General features: G+C 36.5%; 1 protein-coding gene across 5 annotated transcripts in view; it reads left to right on the forward strand.

Moving 5' to 3' along the window:
• Positions 1-22,288, forward strand: part of RAD51B (RAD51 paralog B) — a 777,158-nt gene that overhangs the window by 67,096 nt on the left and 687,774 nt on the right. For all 5 annotated transcript variants that reach the window (XM_017878607.1, XM_017878608.1, XM_017878609.1 and 2 more), the window contains 2 exons: positions 392-511; positions 1,556-1,739. In XM_017878607.1, the coding sequence (XP_017734096.1) occupies positions 392-511; positions 1,556-1,739 (304 nt within the window). The remainder of the gene's footprint in view (positions 1-391; positions 512-1,555; positions 1,740-22,288) is intronic.

A 22,288-nucleotide genomic window follows, 5' to 3' on the forward strand; every position in this document is an offset into this window, starting at 1 on the left:
ATATACCATATTTGTTCAAATATACTTATTTCATTCAAGAAAATGAAAGCATTCTTATTTAGTAAACATACCTTATAGCTGCTACTCTAAATATCATTTACAAAAAACATATTTGATCCCAGAAAGATAAATCTCAGAGACATTGTTGTTTGCTCAAGATTAGATGAGATCCAACAGCCCTTGCTGGTTTCATGCTATGACTGCTAACCTCTGTTACTGCTTACAAAGGAGAGCTTACATTCTAAACCTGTATATTAAGCCATTTTGCTTATACTTGCTCTATTGATAAGGCTTAGAAGTTTCTCAAGTAAAATTATTTAGAGATTCAGCAATGTGACTTTAAATAGAATTAGCTATTTTTGTTTGTGCTGTTTTTTTTTTTAACCCACAGACTGGTTGAGATAGCAGGATCCCGTTTTCCCAGATATTTTAACACTGAAGAAAAATTACTTTTGACAAGTAGTAAAGTTCATCTTTATCGGGAACTCACCTGTGATGAAGTTCTACAAAGGTATGCTGCTTTAGATTTTGATCTTTTAGTAATGCATTGAAGGTTTATGTTTTATCTTTTATGTTTCAGCTTCTGAGTGAAAAGTCTTTACAGGTTAGAATTATATGGAATAACTTTTCAGTGTTCTTCTTTGTTATAGCCTTTTGGTTGAAGTCTTTCTTTAAAATGAAAAAAATTAAATGAATAAAATGTTTTAGATTTAATTAAGTGGTGTATTGCTTATCTATTGTTCCATTAACAAATTGTCTCACAGTTTAGTAGCTTAAAACAGCAAATACATATTATTTCACATAGTTTCTGAGGGTTAAGTGTCTGGGAGTAGCTTAGCTGGGTGTTTCTGGCTCAGTGGCGCTCAAGAGGTTATAGTCAAGCTGGTGGCCAGGGCTGCAGTTATCTCAAGGCTTGACTGGAGCTGGAGTATCTGCTTCCAAGCTCCCTAATGTAGTTGTTGGAAGGCCTCAGTTTCTTGCTGGCAGTGGGCAAGAGGCCTTTGTTCCTTACCATCTGGGTCTCTCCATAAATCACAACATAGCAACTTGCTTCCCTCAGAGTAAGTGACCTGAGAGACTGGGCAAGTGAAAGAGTACCCAAGATGGAAACTGTAGTCTTTTATGACCTACACTCAGAAATAAGGTACCATGATTTTGTCATATGTTTGTGGTCACACAGATCAAGTCTGGCACACTGTGGAAGGGACCTATACAAGGATGTGAAATACCAAGAGGAGGGAGTAAGTGCGGGCCATTTTACGGACTGGCTACCACAAGTCGTTTTACCCCAGAATTGGAGCATTAGCATTATCTTAGGAGAATCAAGGAATTCTGAAACTACACAGAAACAGTTTGCTCTGTTTCCAGAAAAGTGTTATATGTCTACAAGAGCTGAAAATAAGTTAGGTTTACTGAATTCTTGCAAATCATTACTGTAACTTAGGAAAGAATAGTTTGTTATTGTTTTTAATTTGCTTAGCCTTTGCAATAAATACCCTTATTTATTTACTTTATCTTAAATTTATTGACTATTTTATAAATTCTTCTTTTATAGGATTGAATCTTTGGAAGAAGAAATTATCTCAAAAGGAATTAAACTTGTGATTATTGACTCTGTTGCTTCTGTGGTCAGAAAGGAGTTTGATACACAACTTCAAGGCAATCTCAAAGAAAGAAACAAGTTCTTGGCAAGAGAAGCATCCTCCTTGAAGTATTTGGCTGAGGAGTTTTCAATCCCAGTAAGTTTTCTTTTTTTCTCTTATATCTTTTCCTTTCTTTTCTTTCTTTTATATTACATTCACCGACTTATAGTATCAAATAATAAAATTAGAGGAAAATGTAAAACAGATGACTTTTTAAAGGTAGTACAGTCTAATTCCTATAGCAAACATCACCATCATCTTAAATTAGCTCATCTGCTGAGATTGTTTTATCCTTTTAATAATTTGAGCCTGGAGTAGATTTAAATGATGTTTTTAAAAGTTCCTGTAGTCCTTCCTTTTCTTCCTTCTCATTGTTTACTCTTTGTATATGCTTTATATCACATTTCTCATATTGTAGTAAAACTTCATGAAATTGCCTAGGTCCATTTCTATGTAACTAAAAAAAATACTGCAGTTGTTGTTAGTTTTGTTGTAAGTATTTTAGGTTTAGATACTGTGTTATTGTGTTCAGTGCTGTTTTGTGTACAATAGGATTTGGTTTGCCTCAAATGGTCAGAGGTGAACCATTAAGGGATGTTGGAATGATAGTAGTGAAAAGTGTCAGTAAGAAAACCTTGAAAGATTACTTGTGGCATGGCTTTTTGTAGTGGGCATTGTGATCAGAAATCTGAAGATGACAAGATATTGCAAGGGCTTGTGATGTGTAACTTGCAAGACATAAGTGTGTACTAAGTTGCACTCCCATCTGCAGTGTGTCAGAGAGTTTCAGTTGTTCCACAGCCTCATCAACATTCAGGCTCCTCAATTTTAGTCATGCTTCATCTCAAGAAAAGATAGTTCCTTAAACGGAGATAAAATTTGGTTATGATTTTATAATTTTTAGATTTGTTTTTGGAAAATTAAAATCTTGGATCTTTGCAACGTAAAGAATATGTATAAGTAATACAAACTACCACACAGCCTTTGAGATTTATAAAACCAAGGAAGAAGTCAAGGGAGAAAATACGGCATTCAAAAAATTCTACATACTTTAATGGCTTTTTAGTTTGTGTTTTGAATTTAAGTCAAGTGCTGTTAAGTTTATCTTGGATGATGTTCATCTTTTACATCTTACTGTGTAGTTGGTTAAAATGATAAATTCAAATTTATATTTTTCCTGGTCAAGGAGAATAAGGGAACTTTGAAATATTGTATAAAGATACTTGATTGAATAGAAATTTATGTCCTATATAGTCGGCCCTCTGTATCTGTGGGTTCTGCATCCATGGATTCAACCAACTAAGGATAGAAGATATTTGAAAAAACAATGGATGTGGTAGTGGGCCCCTGCAGTCTCAGCTACTCAAGAGGCTGATGTGGGAAGATCACTTGGGCCCAGGAGGTTGAGGTTGCATTGAGCCATGTTCATGCCACTGTACTCCAGCCTGGGAGACAGAGTGAGACCCTCTCTCTAAAAATATGTATATATTTGAAAAAAAAGGAAAGGATTGTTGTCTTTGTACTGAACATATACGACTTTTTTCTTGTCATGATTCCCTACAGTTTAGCAGAGCTCTACATAGCATGTATGTTGTATTGAGTATTATAAGTAATGTAAAGTTGATTTAAAGTATATAGGAGAATGTACATAGATTATATGCAAACACTGTACCATTTTATATGAGGGACTTGAGCATCCATGGATTATGGTATCTGCAGAGTAGTCCTGGAACCAATCCCCCATGGATACAGGAGGATGACTATATATTCTTATTTTATTGTTAATTCATACTGTTGCTTGACTTAATCCCATGCAAAATAAAATTCACTTTTTAAAAGCTGTGTTTGTTTGATGTTAAGTAGTAATTGTAGGCTAATGCTTTTCAGTTTTTCCTAAGGTGATTTATTTTCCCAAGTGAGAAAGGGGCACTGCTTTTCTTTGTTTTAATAGAACCCTCTGAAAAAATAGGTACTAAATATCCCATTTCTTTGCTTCTGGCTTTATTTATTTAGAGATAAATGCAGTTTATACTATGTACTTATATAACTGTGATATCTGTTTTTTGTGACAAGTAAGATTGTAAGATTGGTTTTAAAAGGATTTTGAAAAATATTTCCTTTAGAAAATGTTGGAATTTTCCTAGCTAAGTTGATGCATTTAAATGGAAAATCTCTCACGCAGGTCCAAGATTTAATTAAAAAAATAAATAAAAGGAAATCATGAAGTTTTACACATTTATACTATACTTGAATAGGTGGTTTAATTAGGTTGATGCAAAAGTAGTTGCAATATATTATATTATATATTGCAATATATTATTGTCTGGTTCATTTGCTTTACAAATTAGTAAACCCGAGCCTTTTCGTAGTTCCTTTTACATGCCAACAGATACTCCTGTTCGAGGAGTATTTACTATTCCTCAGCCTGGAACCTTCCTCCTCTAAATATCCACATGGCTTATTCTATCCTGTCATCTTATCAGTGAGGACCTCCCAAACCATATAAGTATTAACCATACCCCCACTGTGCTCTTACTATAGTTTGTTTCTTCTCCATCACAGTTTTCACACCTTAGAATGTTATGATCTAATATTTGTGTGTTCCTTCTACTGCCTCATTCTCTCCTCTCTCTATTTATTTATGTTTTGAGACAGGGTCTCACTCTGTCACCCAGGCTGGAGTGCAGGCACAATCATGGTTCACTGTAGCCCCAATCTCCTAGGCTCAAGCAATCCTCCCACCTCATTCTCCCAAGTAGCTGGGACTACAGGCATGCAACACCACCACACCTGGCTAATTTTTTATGTTTTGTAGAGACACGATCTCACTATGTTGCCCAGTCTGGTCTCAAACTCCTGTGCTCAAGCAATTCTCCCATCTTGGCCTCCCAAAGTTCTGGGATTACAGGCATGAGCCACTGCTCCTGGCCTGCCTTATTCTCAGTACCAGCAATAGTGCCTAACATATAGTAGACACTCAACAAATATTTTTGAATGTATGAATTGTAGATATTGCTTCTCATCTTGGTCTTTACTTAATCTTATCTCTATTGGTACTGAACTTAAATTTTAATATTTGCTTTTAACCCTATTGTTATATTATCTTTTATTTTAACAGTAATAAAATATAATTTTCAGTGGCAGAATGTCTTATTTTGGAGCTGTACTCAAATTACATTGGCATCTTATAGGAAGAAAAATAATTCTTCAGATTCTTAAATTTGGAAAAGGCTTTAGAGATTTAGATAGTATCAGAGAGCCAGGCAGTAGGAGAAAAGATTTTTATCTCAGTCTAGTAGAATTATGACAGGTGAGTGTCTGATGGCCTTTGAGCAAAAGCCATGCATTCTAGATATATAGATGGCAGTTACCTGCTGATAAACACATGAAAAGATAGTCAAAATCCTGGCTGGGCGCGGTGGCTCACGCCTGTAATCCCAGCACTTTGGGAGGCCGAGGTGGGCGGATCACAAGGTCAGGAGATCGAGACCACGGTGAAACCCCATCTCTACTAAAATACAAAACATTAGCCGGGCGCGGTGGCGGGCGCCTATAGTCCCAGCTACTCAGGAGGCTGAGGCAGGAGAATGGCCTGAACCCAGGAGGCGGAGCTTGCAGTGAGCCGAGATCACGCCACTGCACTCCAGCCTGGGCGACAGAGCGAGACTCCGTCTCAAAAAAAAAAAAAAAAAAAAAAAAATAGTCCAAATCCTGTCATTAGGGACATGCAAATTAAAATCCCAATGCCGTACCACTACACATCTATTAGAATGGCTCAAAAAACCCTGATCTGAACCATTCCCTCTTCTCTGTAGGCTCAGGACCCAGGGCTGGTACCACCACAAACCCAGTAACTTAAGGAATTAGGAAGAAGGGTAAGAGAGAAGTCTGCTTTTAAGAGCAGTGTTTTCTCAAACTAGGTTAAGGCACTGACCCCTTTTAAATGCAAATAATAGTCTCACAAAACCCCACTGCTGACTTCATTTTTATTACAATATCACAGAAATGTACAGAATTATAAGACTAGCTAATAATTCTTAACATTAAGTCATGCTTATAAAACCATAAAGGTGGATTGCATCTATAGGCACCATAGTACTGTTCAAATTAATTATGTCAATTTAATATGCTATTTTTGATAATTTGCTAAATTATGGCTTGCTATATATATAAGCTTATCTCACAGACTGCTTTAAATATATATATATAGTGATGATTCAGCTTTCCCCTCTCTTTCTCTGTTTGAACTAGTACTGAAAAACCTTCATCTGTTTGGGGAGGGTGACATCATTTGGCCCTCATGTGGGCATGAATGCATTTAAGTTTTAAGTATGCTGTTGCTCTTTTCTACGTTAGTCCCTGAGAATTAAAGAGGAATTAATTGGTATCACTTGATTGAAAACAGATGCATTAATATATTTCAGAAGTTTTCAATTATAAGATGGCCTTACTAATATTTTGAGGGTATCACTGAAATGAAAACATAAAATTAAAAAATTTTCACAGAGAATTTTATAGACTTTTGAATATGTTCAGACTGCAGTTTTGAGAAACAGTTGTAGAAGTCTGGTAGAATCTTTTTTCCTGAAGTTTATGGAGGTAGTGTAAGTGATACTCTGCCATTGGGATGGAAGATGCAGAACCTTTGTCTTTTTAAAGCGTGTTCACACTAGTATTGGAAAAACAATGGCTCTGAAGCTGTTTAGAGATACTTGATAAAAATAACCGAAAAAAATTTAAATATTGCTTTATAAACTAAATTGTGGTTATGGCTGTTTATGTTGACTGTTTATCATTGACTTCTAATTACCACTTACAGAATAGTGTATTATACATATTGTAAATTATGTATCAGATTAAAATAATAGGATGTTTTTGCCAGAAAGGACCTTAAAATTTAGTTTGGCCCCTTCATTTTACAGATGACAGTGAGGCCAAAAAGTGACCTGACTTGCTCCAGGACACTCAGCATAGGAAAGGACAAGCAGTGGGTAGAATGAGAGATCTTTTAGATGCCAGTTTGGGGATTTTTTTTTTTTTCCACAGCAGAATTTTCTTTTTTTCTGAGACATACAGAATTATGGTGGACTGTAAACTTATTAATGACAGAATTATATCTTCTGTTTCTCTGATTTCCAGGACCTAGCACTGTGGATAACTAATATTTAGGAGGTAACAGCTAATGAAAATACAATTAAGGTTTATGAAAATAGTCTTACCATATGTATGTCATATTTACATTCATTGGAATATTTTATCTTTTAAAACATAATTTGAATTTTTTTATGCTTACTACTGGAATTCTTGTTATGTTTTTGTTTTAAATTGACCTTTGTAGTATGCCCTGTTAGTTGTATTCTTTTATTTATTTTCAATTCCAGAGTTGTATAAGTTGTTGGAATTAAAAAGAATGAAAATACATTGCTTAGATAACAGGACTTTGACCTTTTGAAAATTCTTTGGAAATGCTTTTTTACTTGTATTTCCAAGATCTACATTTTTACTTTTTCAGAGAATTCAACAAATCAATTTCAGTTATTATATGAATAATATTGAACTTGTTTGTCTCCCCTTAATCTTCTACTTCCTTCATTTCTTGATATTGTACAAATGTTTTCTGGTATACGGGGACGAGTACCAGTTAACACAATTTACAAAAGAGGTATATGGAGATAAATTTGGATATATTATTAAATATTATAAGAGGGAAATGCCTTATTTCCATTGAAAGTTGTTAATATCCAAATTATTTTACTAAGATGTGCTTATAATTAGTTTTTCTGTTGCCATCTGTGTTCTTGATTACACACCTTTTGAGAATATTCATTGCTCTAATTTATTGCTTATCAAGGTTTTGGAATTTTAATGATTATTTTAAAGCTGCTTAGAAAATGAATCAAAATACGTAAATTTTAATTTTGCTATTTTAAAGACAGTTTTAAATCATCATTAACAAATGGAAAGAATTTGTCTGTTTAGTTAAAGTGCGACATCATAATCAACACATTAGACCTGAGGGAAAATGCCCTTGTGCTCGTTAAACTTTTATTTATTATTGTTGACACAAGCATACATTTTTTGTTGTCGTTTAGTGGTGAACCTTCATGTGGCCAGGATTATTTATTTATTTATTTATTTATTTATTTATCTTTATTATTTATTTTTACACCATGACCTATCCCATGTATGCCAAGTGCGTTTAATTTTTGCTTGGATTATACCTTGTCTTAGATGACTAATTAAATATTGAAAATAGAAAAATTGGCGCAAACGTAGCCCACTTCATTTAAAAATTAATTAAGGTTTTACTTTAATTATAAACTTGGGAATATTGTCTTTATTAACTGCGGGAGATAAGAGCGAAAAGAATGTAGTGTTTAGACGCCAAATTTGACATTTATTTTTATCTTAAACATATATATTCAGAACTGTCACTATGTGAAAGCCTGATGAAGTTACTCTGATTGTAAAGTAGGAGTCCTAGACCCTAGATATAGACATAGGTATGCCATTAAAGCTCTGCAGTCCTATTTTGCTATGTGTAGCATTGTTGTATGACTTCTAAAATCATGTAATTTTGGTTTACTCTTACTACTTTCACATTTGTTACTGGAAACAAGCACCATAGGACTTCTGAGGTAAGAAAAGTCCTTTACAGTGTTTTTCTTTTCCATAAATGTCTACTGTTGGCTCACACACATTTGAAATCAGATTGTTCTTAAAGCTATCCTGTGTTCATTCAGGTCCCTGAAACTCACAGTCTAGACTAAGCCTTTATCATTTAGTGAAAATAATTCTAGAAAAAGTATATCTTTCTTTTGTGTGGCTCTTTATGACTTCTGAAACTTTGTTTTTATTGTTTCTAGCAAAAAGCTAGAAACAACTTAAAAGTTACTAAGTAGGTGATTGGCTAAATTAATGTTAATATATCCATACAATATTATATTGTGCCACTGTTACAATGAATGAGGTAGCCCAGAAATGGATTCATAGGTTATGCAGGCAAGGGTTAATTCAGCTGGCATGGGTTACTCACATCCAGCCATTCCCAAAAAAGGCCTCTTTTCAGGACTGCCCTTGATTGGCTCCTGGGAGATGAGCACTGGGTCCTGGGAATAGTCTGCCTAGTAAGAGAGCTATATGCATGAAGACTTGAGCCACAGGTACTGGTTTGATCAGATAGTTTATGCAAACAGTATGATTTATGGTGAAGCCTATTTTTCTCTGGGGATCTGGGGACTACAATCTAAAGAGCTGAGGTCATTCACATGCAGGCATTGCATGCCTAGTGACTGACCCTCAATAAAAATGCTGGACATTAAGGCTTCAGTGAACTTTCCTGGTTGACATTACTTTACATGTGTTGTCACATATTGTTGCTAGAGCAATTAAGCACATGCATGCAACTCTACTGGGAGAGGACACCTGGAATCTTGCACCTGTTTTCTCCTGGACTTTGCTCGTGTACCTTTTCTGTTTGCTCATTTTGATCTGTATCCTTTTGCTGTAGTAAGCCATAACTGTCAATATAACAGCTTTTCTGAGTCCTGTGAGTCCTTCTAGTAAATCATTGAGCCAGAAGGTAATCATGGGGAACCTAGACATGCAGGGGCACTAATAGATACGTACAAGGGTATCTATGGCAACTTAATTTGTAATTGCTCAAAACTGGCAAGATGTATTGTAGTTGATAGTATTCCATCAATCTTAATACATTGGTTTTGATAATTGTACTATAGTATGTAAGATGGTGATATTAGGAGAAGCTGGGAGAAGGGCATTTGAGAACTCTGTACCCTTTCCACAACTTTGTGGTAAATCTAAAATTGTTTCCAAATAAAAAGTTAAAAAAGTAAAGGAGGTCAGGTGTGGTGGGTCACACCTGAAATCCCAGCATTTGGGAAGCTAAGGCGGGAGGGTCACTTGGCCAGGAGCTGGAGACCATCCTGTGCAACATAGCAAGACCTCATCTTCTCTCTTTCTCTCTCTCTCACACACACACATACACACCACATAAACACACACCACATAAACACACACACAAAACAATTAGCTGGATATAGTGGTGCACACCTGTAGTCACAGCTACTTGGGAGGCTGGGGCAGGAGGATGGCTTGAGCCCAGGAGTTCAGGACTGCAATGAGCTGTGAACATGCCACTGCATTCCAGCCTGGGTGACAGAGCAAGACCCTGTCTCAAAAAAATAATTCAGTCAATAAATAAATAAATAAATAAGTAAATAAATAAATAAAGAGTAGGGTGGGTTTTATGAGTAGAAGTTGGCTCTGGGTACTTATAAAGAAACGGCACTGACAGCATTTGGAGAAGGGACTTGATTTTTATGCACTGGTTCTCTTCCATTTAGTCATCTAGTCCCATAGATATTATCTAATACCTCTTCAATTTAAACCCTGCTCTTAATCTTTCAGCACATCCTCTTGGCTCGACTTTCAAAATACATTCAGTACCTGATTACTTTCTATCGCCTTCATTGCTATCATCTTGGTTCCTGGAGGTTAAAAGTACTGGTTTTGGAGTTAGACGTTGGTTTGAATCTTAGCTCCACTATTTACTAATTTTGTGACCTTGAATAAGTATTTATCCCAGCTCTAACCTTTAGTGTCCATGTTTGAAAAATGAGGTTAATCATGTCTGACTCATAGGGCTGTGAGTATTAAATGAGATAATGTCTGTAATGTTCTTCACAATGTTTGGCACATTCAGTAAAAAGTAGCCTTTAATTATTAATTTTACTAGTTGCCTCATTCCCGATGCCTGGTGTTTTATCTTTCTCCTCCTAAAATACTTTTTTTTTTTAAGGCTGCAAGGGCCTCAGAAGGAAAAATCAAGTCTTATTCACTATTGTATCCCCCTCTGTCTTATTGATGGATGCTGTTACTGCCTGAACCCTCCTTTATCTGGTTAACTTATACTTATTTTTTGGATCTCAGACTCTTTTGTCTTTCCTTTTAATTCCACCTTCAGTACTTGTGTCCAAAACTCCATGCTAGGAACAATGGGATAATAAAGATGAGTAAGGTCTTTGCCCTTAAGGCTTCTGCAAATAAGGTAATTGTAGAGACAAATCGCTCTCTGTGATATAATGGAGAATAAAATAAGTGTCTTGTCTACTGTTCCTTTTCTATTTCTTACAAATATGTAAGTAGCTTGGTACTTCTCTGTCTGTCCTTCATTTGGAATTATAGATTACACAGAGGGAATTAAAGGGAGGTAGCAGAGACCTTCATAGTCTCTCGGTAAACCCTTTATCATGTCTAGCTTTGGAAATGTCCCATTCTTTATTTTTATGTTTTGAGACAAAATCTCTCTCTGTTGCCCAGGCAGGAGTGCAATGGCATGGTCATAGCTTACTGCAGCTATGCCAAGTTCTAGTGATCCTTCTGCCTCAACCTCCCAAATAGCTGGGACTACAGGCATGTACCACCATGCCTAGCTGAATTTTTTGATTTTTAGTAGAGATAGGGTCTTGCTATGTTGCCCAGGCTGGTCTCGAACTCCTGGACTCAAGCAGTCTGCCCACTGTGGCCTCCCAAAATGCTAGGATTATAGCTGTGAGCCACCGTGCCTGGCCAGGGTTCCATTCTTATTTAGAAAGTGAGTGGTGTTTTGGAGACTGATGGGTAGTGGTTAAATTCATAAAGCAAACGCATAATTCTAAAGTTGTATTGCTAAGAAAAGGTTGGAAATGAAGGCCAGCTGTAGCTCTTAGTCTTTAGTATTCTTTATATGGGTTACACAGTGCCTTGATTTGTTGTAGAATTTTCTAATTGAAGATCTTAAGGTTGTAGCTGAGTGGCAGTCTTGTTTTCTAATTAGTATAGGGATGCAGAGAATGAGGTGATTTATCTAAGATTACTTAAGGAGTCATTTGGATAATCGAATAATATCACTTGCCACTTCTATCCTGGGTTGTTATTGTAGTATCTTAATGGGTCTGCTTCTCTCTTTTCTGTATCGTTAATAGTACTATGAGGGCAGAGAAACTTTTGTTTTGTCCACAGTTGTATCCTTTGCAGCTAGGACAGTGTGGCACATAATATATGCTCTAATTAATATTTGTTGAATGATTAAGTCTCAGTTTAGGATATGATATAATATTTAAAGTTCTCTTCCTTCTGGCTCCAACCTGCTCCTCCCATGTTGTCATTTCTCTTCTGTGCAGAAATGGACACACATGTGTCAAGAATACACAATGGGGAAAAGACAGCCTCTTCAATAAATGGTGTTGGGAAAACTGTATATTTTTCAATCCTCAATATATGACACTATTCAATACAGGCAGCTAAGGAGGAGCATAAGAACATATATCCAAAGGAATTAAAATCAGGATCTCAAATAAATATCTGAATTCCTATGTTCATTGTAGGATTATTCCCAATAGCTAAGCCATGGAAGCAATCCAAATGTCATCCATGGATGAATGGAAAAAGGAAATGTCATATATACATATAATGATATACTATTTAGCCTTAAAAAAAAAAAAGAAGGAAATACTACTATCTGTGACAATATGGATGAACCTGGAGGACATTATGCTAAATGAGATAAGCCAGACAGGTGATCCCACTTTTACTAGTATATGGAATCTAAAATAGTCAAACTCATAGAGCAAAGAGTAGAATGGTGATTGCCAGGGGCTGGGAGGAGGAGGAAACGGGGGTATTAGCCAGAAGTAAGACTGCTGGATCATATGGTAGTTCTGTCTTTAATGTTTTGAGTAACCTCCATACTGTTTTCCATAGATTCTTAAATGTTTGGGAAATATTTTTAATCTTACAAAGTTAATTAAGTACCTCTTGAATTCTTACATTCAATAAAGGGAAAACATTCTAACTAGGAAAATTAAAGTTGTTTTCTGGCTTTTTGTTTGAAATATACAAAACTGTGTATATTTAATGTATACAACTTGGAGAATGTACACTGTGAAACCATTACTACGGTCAATGCCATAAACACATCCATTACCTCTAAAAGTTTCCGCCTAGGCTGGGATCACCGCGCCCAGCCCTTTGTTCACTTTTGGTGGGAATATAAATTGGTGTGGCTACCTGCTATGGAATCTATGTAAAAATGTAACAGCTGTGGTTTAAAAGTTTTATTATCTTCCAATACAAGTAACATAATGTAAATTAGAGGATATTAAAAATTATGTTTTTTTCACTTGAACAGTTTGTTCCTTACCCCTTTTTTGACTTCTGTTTATCCTTGATATTGAAAGAGAAATAATCTTGTTGATTTTACATGTCTATTTATTTAGATATTTTTCTTTTTTTTTTTTTGAGATGGAGTCTCGCTCTGTCGCCTAGGCTGGAGTGCAGTGGCACAATCTCGGCTCACTGCAACCTCCACCCCCCAGGTTCAAGTGATTCTTCTGCCTCAGCTTCCCCAGTAGCTGGGACTACAGGCGCCCGCCATGACACCCGACTAATTTTTGTATTTTTAGTAGAGATGGGGTTTCACCATATTGGCCAGGCTGGTCTGGAACTCCTGACCTTGTGATCTGCCCGCCTTGGCCTCCCAAAGTGCTGGGATTTACAGGCGTGAGCCACTGCGCCCAGCCTATTTAGATTTTTTTTTTTTTTTGGGACGGAGTTTTGTTCTGTCGCTCAGGGCGGAGTGCAGTGGCATGATCTCCGCTCACTGCAATCCCCACCTCTCCGGTTCAAGCCATTCTGCCTCAGCCTCCCGAGTAGCTGGGACTACAGATGCCCGCCACCATGCCCGGCTAATTTTTTTTTTTTTTTTTTTGTATTTTTAGTAGAGACGGGGTTTCACCGTGTTAGCCAGGATGGCCTCATCTCCTGACCTCGTGATCTGACCGCCTCAGCCTCCCAAAGTGCTGGGATTACAGGCGTGAGCCACCGTGCCCGGCCTAGGTTCTTTTAATGTTGACTCAGTCTCTGCTGGGAAGTATCTTCTTAAAAGTGAAACATTTCCATTAGATTATAGCGTCTTTAACCTTAAGGCTATTTTGATGGTCATAGGAGAGAAAAATATGTATGACTAGACAGAGAGCAGTGGTTCTTATTGTATTACTATTAATGGTTTGTTCCTAAGATCCTTTTAAAATTAAAATTTGATTATAAACATTTGGGCTTTGAAGTCCCTTTTAAGATCAGGGTCCTTATTTATTGTCTCAGAGTTTGTGTTAATTGTTTTGCTGGAAAAAACAAGTAGTCATTGACATTGAAAAAATTTCTACAGGTTTGAAATGCTTGCTGTTAATAAGAAATAGCTACACCTTATTGAGTACTACTTTTTTTGTTTCAGGTTCTGTAGTCAGTACATTTCAAACATTTTCTATTTAATATTCTGCATAACTTTGTAAGGTATGTTATATTACTGCCTTTTTATAGTTGAAGAAATTGAGGCTTACAAAGGTTAAATAACTTTACCAGAGTCACATGGCTAGTAAGTGGAAGGGCTCGAGTTTGAACCCAGATATGTCTGATTCCAATGCATGTGTTCTTATTCCTAATGGAACACTGCTCCTAACGCAGTAGTCAAAATTATTCTATTCCCTTGCTGCTTATCATACTAAAAACTTTTCAGTACTTACTGTTTCCTCTAAGCCTTTTTCAATGGAAAGTCTCTAATTTTGCTTTATGCTTTGATTGCTGCTTGTAAATGTAACCACAGTGTTGCTTCTATATTAGTGGTATAAGTATTTCAAGTAAGAGAAATATTTGAATACTTGAAGCTTTGATTGCTTTTTCACAAACATGTAAATCACACATGTAATGTTAAGAGTGTAATTAATACTTTCTATGTGCCAGTGAATATACTGAAGACTTGTAAGTTTTCTGAATGATATTCTCAGAATTGGCAAACTTGTATCTTACGTCTTGTAGTAAGGATGTTGTCTTAGGAAAATAATTTCAAAATACTTGCACTTTAGACCTCTCTTGGGGAACACGTGAAGTAAGACTGCCTCTTAAGATTCTGCTTTGAGGTTTTATGAAGACACAATACATGCTGTAACTGGACAGAAGACATTTTAGTTTCATGACATTGCTAAATGTATTTCATACAATTCACTGTTCATGAATTTAATTAAAAGTTCTTAGGAACTTAAAACTTAAAGTAGGTATTGTAGACTCATGACTCAAAGGATCTTTCAGTTATGTGTGTGTGTGTGTATACATGTATGTGTATACATATAAATATATATTTATATACACAAATATATATTTATGTATTTAATGTTATATAAATATTGCCACATATATAAATATATTTATATATAAATATATATATTTGAGGATGAGACAATTCTAAACTAAACTGGAATAAAGCAGTGCCTATAGTTATAAATACCAAAGTGCAGTATTTTAAAGAAATGTTGAAATTGTTATAATATGAAGTTTCTTAGTGCCCCTAGCTTACAGCCACTAAAGTTAGTTTTATTTCTGACACCATATTGTAATGAATTTACTTTTTTGTTCTGTATGATCTTTAGTTATTGGTTGCTATGATCTTTAGTTATTGGTTGCCCAATAACATGGGATTGGCCTGCCTGCTAACCTTGTGTTTGAGTCTGCTTAGTCCCTAGTTCAGCTAGGTCCAAGTTTTTGCCCCATGCCCAAGAAGAATAAGGCTTGCAGACCCTGGAGAGTGAATGGAGTAGAATTTATTAAGCAAAAGGAAAGCTCTCAGCAAAGAGAGGGGACCTGAAAGCAGGTTGCCAGAAATGGGGCTAAGTTCTGGGTCTTTTATGTGGCGAGAGCAAGGAAGTCTTCTGTGGGTTTTGCCCCAGATGGGAAGGCTAAAGTTCCCTCTTAAGGATGTTGCATCTGTGCATGCCTGGGGTTGGCCAGAGTGACTCCATCTTGGTTATTACCCATGAGTGCCTAAGCGAAAGCCACAGGGGTACTAAAACCACAATGCTAATGTCATGTTAATGGCATTATAATGAGTTGGGCCAAGTTAAAGACATTTAGATGACTTATTGCACCTGTGCCTAAGTTGGGGTGGTCCCTTCTGAGCAACATCCTGGCATAAGGGGAAGTTCTTAACTGTATTTCTTCTCGTTTCCTACAGGGACAGTGCAGGTACAGTCCTGTGGGTATTTTTCTACTCCCAAGACCCTCCCTTTCCATCTGCCTAAACTGCCTCCTCTGTCACTTGGAAATGGCAGTTTACTGTCGAACAATAGACCTCTCCTTATGCTTTTCTCTTCCAGTCTTTGGGAATCACACTCTGAAGATTAAACATTTCATTGAGATGGCATGATGCAGTGGAAGGTACCCAGAATCACAATACAGTTCACAATTACAAAGATATGGAATCAACCAGAGTGGATGATTAGATGAAGAAAATGTAGTATATATACATAATGGAATACTATTCAACCATAAAAAGACTGACATAATGTCTTTTGCAGCAACATGGATCAAACTGGAGACCATTATCTTATGTGAAATAAGCCAGATACAAAAAGACAAATACCACATATAAGTGGGAGTGAAATAATGTGTACTCATGGATGTAGAGTGTGGAATGATAGACAGTGAAGACTGGGAAGGGTGGGAGGGGGTTGGATGATGAGAAATTGCTTAATTGGTACAATGTATGTTATTCCAGTGATGAATACACGGAAAGTCCTGACTTCATCACTATGCAATATATTCATGTAACAAAATTACACTGTATCCCTTACATTTACATAAATAAAATGAAATGAAAAATGAAAGAAGATAGGAGTTTTGAGTACCAGATGTGTTACAACTAGCTGTGCAATCCTGGACCAATCGGTTCTCATTTCTGAGCCTCAGTATCCTTATCTGTAGAAAGTGGCTAAAAGTTGCTACCTCATAAGGCTTAATATTATTATTACTAATAATATTAATAGATGAATAGTAATATGTTTCTGATTATTAAACTTTATAGAGGTTTTTATAATTTATAAGTACTTTCGTATGTAATAATTTTATAGGGATATATATTTATCTATATTTCTAAAAGGACTTTGTAAATTCTGAAGCACGATGTGACTATTAGTTGATAGTTCCATAACTGTCTAAATGTGATTTAGTGACTGTTTTTATCCCTAGTTATTTGAACAGTCAATCAGAGTTTTCTAAGCTCAGAGAATGCACTTAACTCAATTCGTTTAGCTAAAATAAAAGTTTTGGAATGTTTTTAAACTAGTGTTAAGATTTGTTTTAAAATTAGATTGTAACGACATCTGGCTTTTATATTATTCTTATTATTTAAAGATGTAGAAATGGTGACGCAGTAAAACTCATGAGTGGTTAGTAGGTGGGGCTAGGGTCATTTTAGGAGTTACAGTGATGTACTCTGTCCACTAAATTTAGTGATGAATCAGTGTAGTTATTTTAAAATAAATATTTAGTACTTTATGTTTACAGAGGACCCTGCAATTATTAGTTAGCTTATACCAATATTTATTGCTATATAAAGGACTGGGCCTATAATGGCCAATTTTGAGAAATTTACAGGCACCTTTGAGAAAACTTCTTCTTTTGTTTTTTTTTGAAGACGGAGTCTTGCTCTGTCGCCCAGGCTGGAGTGCAATGGTGCAATCTTGGCTCACTGCAACTTCCACCTCCTGGGTTCAAGCGATTCTCCTACCTAAGCCTCCCAAGTAGCTGGGATTACAGGCACCCACCACCGTGCCCAGCTAATTTTGTATTTTAGGAGAGACGGGGTTTCACCATGTTGGCCAGGCTGGTTTCAAACTCCTGACCTCAGATGATCTGCCCGCCTTAGCCTCCCAAAGTGTTGGGATTACAGGTGTGAGCCATTGTGCCTGGCCTGAGAAAAGTTCAACTCTGGGTTTAGTTGGTTTGCCTGTATACGGTCAGAAATCTGCAAAGCTTATTTGATTGTTTGTTTGTACCAGCATTTTCCCTGAGAAGTTATTCTGAAAAATACTCTCTCTCAAAATGATAAAAACCTTTTCTGTGCATTTGTTTCAGAATCTCACCACTTTTAGGACCTAGAACTTCTTTCTAAAGTGTAACCTAAATGTTTCCCTTCAGAAGTTAAATAACTAACATTATTCGTGTAACCACCATTTAAGGCATTTAAAAAAATGAAATAGTCTGCTTTCAAGACTCTTCTTTCTATTATGGATATAAAACATATTTTTAAAAAGATCAACATTATAAGGTAGTAGATAGTAAGTACTAATTAGGTGTTTGTGGCAGATACTGTTAGTTGCCTACCCAAAACTTATTTCCATCTTCACCTTGTTAATAGAATCCTAATTGTGCTTTGGTAGCTGTGTGCCCAGCCTCGGTTCATGACAGTCGTGTTTCCTGATTTCCCAACTTCTACAACTGAGGATAGCCATGTGACCGAGTTCTGGACAGTGATACCTGTTTAGCTCTCCATTTTTTTTTCTTTCCTACTTTTATTTTAGGTCAGGGGGTACATGTGCAGGTTTGTTATGTGGGTAAATTGCATGTTGTGGGGGGTTGGTGTTCAGATTATTTCATTACCCGGGTAATAAGCATAGTATCCAGTAGGTAGTTTTTCAGTTCATACCCTCCTCCCACCAGCCACCCTCAAATAGGCCCCCATATCTATTGTTTCCTTTGTATTCATGAGGACTCAGTGTTAAGCTTCTATTTACAAGTGAGGACATGCAGTATTTGGTTTTCTGTTCCTGCATTAATTAGCCTAGGATAATGGCCTCCAGCTCCATCCACGTTGTTGCAAAGGACATGATTTATTCTTTTTTAATGGCTGCATAGTATTTCATTGTATATATATACACCACATTTTCTTTATCTCGTCTACCATTAGTGGGCATTTAGGTTGATTCCATGTCTTTGCTATTGTGAATAGTGCTGTGATGGACATATGCATGCTTGTGTCTTTATGGTAGAACTTTATATTCCTTTGGTTGTATACCTAGTAATAGGATTGCTAGGTTGAATGATAGAACTCTAAGTTCTTTGAAAAATTGCCAAACTACTTCCCACAATGGCTAAATTTATTAACATTCCCACCAACAGCGTATAAGTGTTCCCTTTTCTCTGCAGCCTCGCCAGCATCTATTATTTTTTGAGTTTTTAATAATAGCTATTCTGACTGGTGTGAGATGGTATCTCATTATGGTTTTAGTATACAATTTATCTAATGATTAAGGATGTTGACTTGTTTGTTTGTTTGTTTGTTTGTTTTTGAAATGGAGTCTTGCTGTGTTGCCAGGCTGGAGTGCAGTGGTGCGATCTCGGCTCACTGCAATCTCCGCCTCCCAGGTTCAAGTGATTCTCCTGCCTCAGGCTCCCAAGTAGCTGGGATTACAGAAGCGTGCCACCACACCCAGCTAATTTTTGTATTTTTTTCATATGCTTTTTGGCTGTGTGTTTATCTTCTTTTGAGAAGTGTTTGTTCATGTTCTTTGCCCATTTTTAATGGATATGTTTGTTTTTACTTGTTAATTTCTTCAAATTCTTTATAGATTCTGGATATTAGACCTCTGTTAGATACATAGTTTGCAAATATTTTCTTCCTTTCTTTAGGTTATCTGTTTATTCTGTTTATAGTTTCTTTTTTTTTTTTTTGAGAAGGAGTCTCGCTCTGTCACCCAGGCTGGAGTGCAGTGGCCAGATCTCAGCTCACTGCAAACTCCGCCTCCCAGGTTTACGCCATTCTCCTGCCTCAGCCTCCCGAGTAGCTGGGACTACAGGCGCCCGCCACCTCGCCCGGCTAGTTTTTTGTATTTTTTTAGTAGAGACGGGGTTTCACCGTGTTAGCCAGGATGGTCTCGATCTCCTGACCTCGTGATCCGCCCGTCTCGGCCTCCCAAAGTGCTGGGATTACAGGCTTGAGCCACCGCGCCCGGCCTATAGTTTCTTTTGTTGTAACAGATCTCTTTCATTTAACTATATCCTATTTGTCTTTTTTTTTTCCACTTTATTTTGGAGCCTCTGTCATGAAATTTTTGCCATCGCCTATGTCCAGAATAGCGTTTCCTAAGTTTTCTTCTAGGGTTTTTGTAGTTTTACGTTTTATATTTAAGGCTTTAGTCCATCTTCAGTTGGTTTCTGTATATGGTAAAAGGAAGGAATCCAATTTCAGTCTTCTGCATATGGCTAGCCAGTTATCCCAGCACCATTTATTTAATAGGGAATTCAGTAAATGCTGCAGGGATTGCTTGTTTTCATCAACTTTATCAAAGGTCAGATGGTTGTAGGTATGTGGCTTTATTTCTGGGTTTTCTAACCTGTTCTATTGTTCTGTGTGTCTGCTTTGTACCAGTACCATGCTGTTTTGATTACTGTAGTCTTGTAATATACTTTGAAGTTGGGTAGTGTGATGCTTCTGGCTATGTTATAATATTTTTTGCTTAGGATTGCTTTGGCTTTTCAGGTTCTATATGAATTTTAGAATAGGTTTTTTTTTTCTTTCTAATTCTGTGAAAAATGTTGGTAGTTTGATAGAAATAGCATTGAATCTGTAAATTGCTTTGGGCAGTATAGCCATTTTAACAATATTGATTCTTTCAATCCATGAGCATGGAATGTTTTTCCATTTGTTTGTGTCATCTCTGATTTCTTTCAGCAGTGTTTTGCAGTTCTTGTTGTAGAGCTCTTTTACCTCCCTGGTTAGCTGTGTTCCTAGGTACTTTATTTTTTTGTGGCTATTGTGAATAGGATTGCATTCTTGATTTGGCTCTCAGCTTGGCTGTTGTTGGTGTATAGACATGCTACTGATTTTTGTACATTGATTTTGTATTCTGAAACTTTGCTCAAGTCATTTATCAGATCTAGGAACATTTCGGCAGAGATGATAAGGCTTTCTAGGTATAAAATCTATCATCTGCAAAGAGAGATTTCCTCTCTTCCTATTTGGATGCTATTTATTTCTTTATCTTGTCTAATTGCTCTGGCTAGAACTTCCAGTATAGGAATGGTAAGTGTGGTCATCCTTGCGTTGTTCCAGGTCTCAAGGGGAATGCTTCAGGCTTTTGATTATTGGGTAGGATGTTAGCTGTGGGTTTGTCATAGATGAGTCTTATTATTCTGAGGTATGTTTCTTCAGTGCCTAGTTTATTGAGGGTTTTTAACGCAAAAGAATGTTGAATTTTATTGAAAGCCTTTTCTGTGTCTATTGAATTGATCATGTGGTTTTTGTTTTTAGTTTCGTTTATGTGATGAACACATTTATTGATTTGCATGTGTTGAGCCAACCTTGCATCTCAGGAATGAAGCCTGACTGATTAGGTAGATGAGCTTTTTGATTTACTGCTGGATTCGGTTTGCTTGTATTTTGTTGAGGATTTTTGCATCTATGTTTTCAGGGATATTGGCCTGAACCTTTCTTTTTTCATTGTGTCTCTGCCAAGTATTGGTATCAGCATGATGTTGGCCTCATACGGTGAGTTAGGAGGGAGTCCTTCCTTCTGTATTTTTGGGAATAGTTTCAGTAGGATTGGTATCAGCTCATTTTTTATACATCAGGTGAGCTTTGGATTTGAATCAGTCTGATCCAGGGTTTTTTTCTGGTTGGTAGACTTTTTATTACTGATTCAATTTCACAGTTTGTTATTTGTCTGTTTAGGGTTTCAATTTCTTCCTGGTTCAATCTTGGGTTGTTTTATATTTCCAGGAAATTATCCATTTCTTCTAGGTTTTTTAGTTTGTGTGCATAGTGATATTTGTAATAATCTCTGAGGGTTTTGTATATTTCTGTGGGGTTGCTGGTAATGTCCCCTTTGTCTGTTGTGATTGTGTTTATTTGAATCTTCTCTTCTCTTCTCTTCTCTTCTCTTCTCTTCTCTTCTCTTCTCTTCTCTTCTCTTCTCTTCTTTTTCTTTTTCTTTTCTTTTCTTTTCTTTTTTCTTTTTCAAAGTTTCGCTCTTGTTGCCCAGGCTGGAGTGCAATGGCACCATCTCAGCTCATCGGGTTCAAGCAATTCTCCTGCCTCAGCCTCCTGAGTAGCTGGGATTATAGACATGCGCTATCATGCCCGGCTAATTTTATATTTTTAGTAGAGACAGGGTTTCTTCATGTTGTTCAGGCTGGTCTTGAAGTCCCGACCTGAGGTGATCCGCCCATCTTGGCCTCCCAAAGTTCTGGGATTACAGGCATGAGCCACCATGCCCGGCCCTGGATCTTCTCTCTTTTACTTTATTAGTCTACCTAGTGGTCCATCAGTCTTACTCATTTTTTTCAAAGGACCAACTTTTGGTTTTGTTGATTTTTTTGTATGGTTTTTTGTGACTAAATTTCATTCAGTTCAGCTCTGATTTTGGTTATTTCTTGTCTTCTGCTCGCTTAGGAGTTGGTTTGCTCTCGTTTTTTTGGTTCCTCTAGTTGTAATGTTAGGTTGTTAATTTGAGATTTTTCTATGTTTTAGTTCTCTATTGCTACTTAATATTTTGTTATAAAATATAGTACCTTAAAGCAACAATTATAATTTATTATCTCTCATGGTTTGTGTGGGTGAGTAATTCAGATGAGGACTTGTTTCTGCTCCATAATGTTTTAGGCCTCAGCTAGAAGACTCAAAGACCGAGGCTGGAATCATATGAAAGCTTGTTCATGCTATTTTTTAGTTAATGCTTGTGCCTGCTGGGGGTCCAGCTGAAACATTCACATGTGGTTTTAATATTATCATTGGGTTTTTTTTTTTTTTTTTTTTTTTT

Source organism: Rhinopithecus bieti, unplaced genomic scaffold (genome assembly GCF_001698545.2).
Source record: "Rhinopithecus bieti isolate Rb0 unplaced genomic scaffold, ASM169854v2 scaffold_11252, whole genome shotgun sequence".
Classification (NCBI taxonomy): Eukaryota; Metazoa; Chordata; class Mammalia; order Primates; family Cercopithecidae; genus Rhinopithecus; species Rhinopithecus bieti.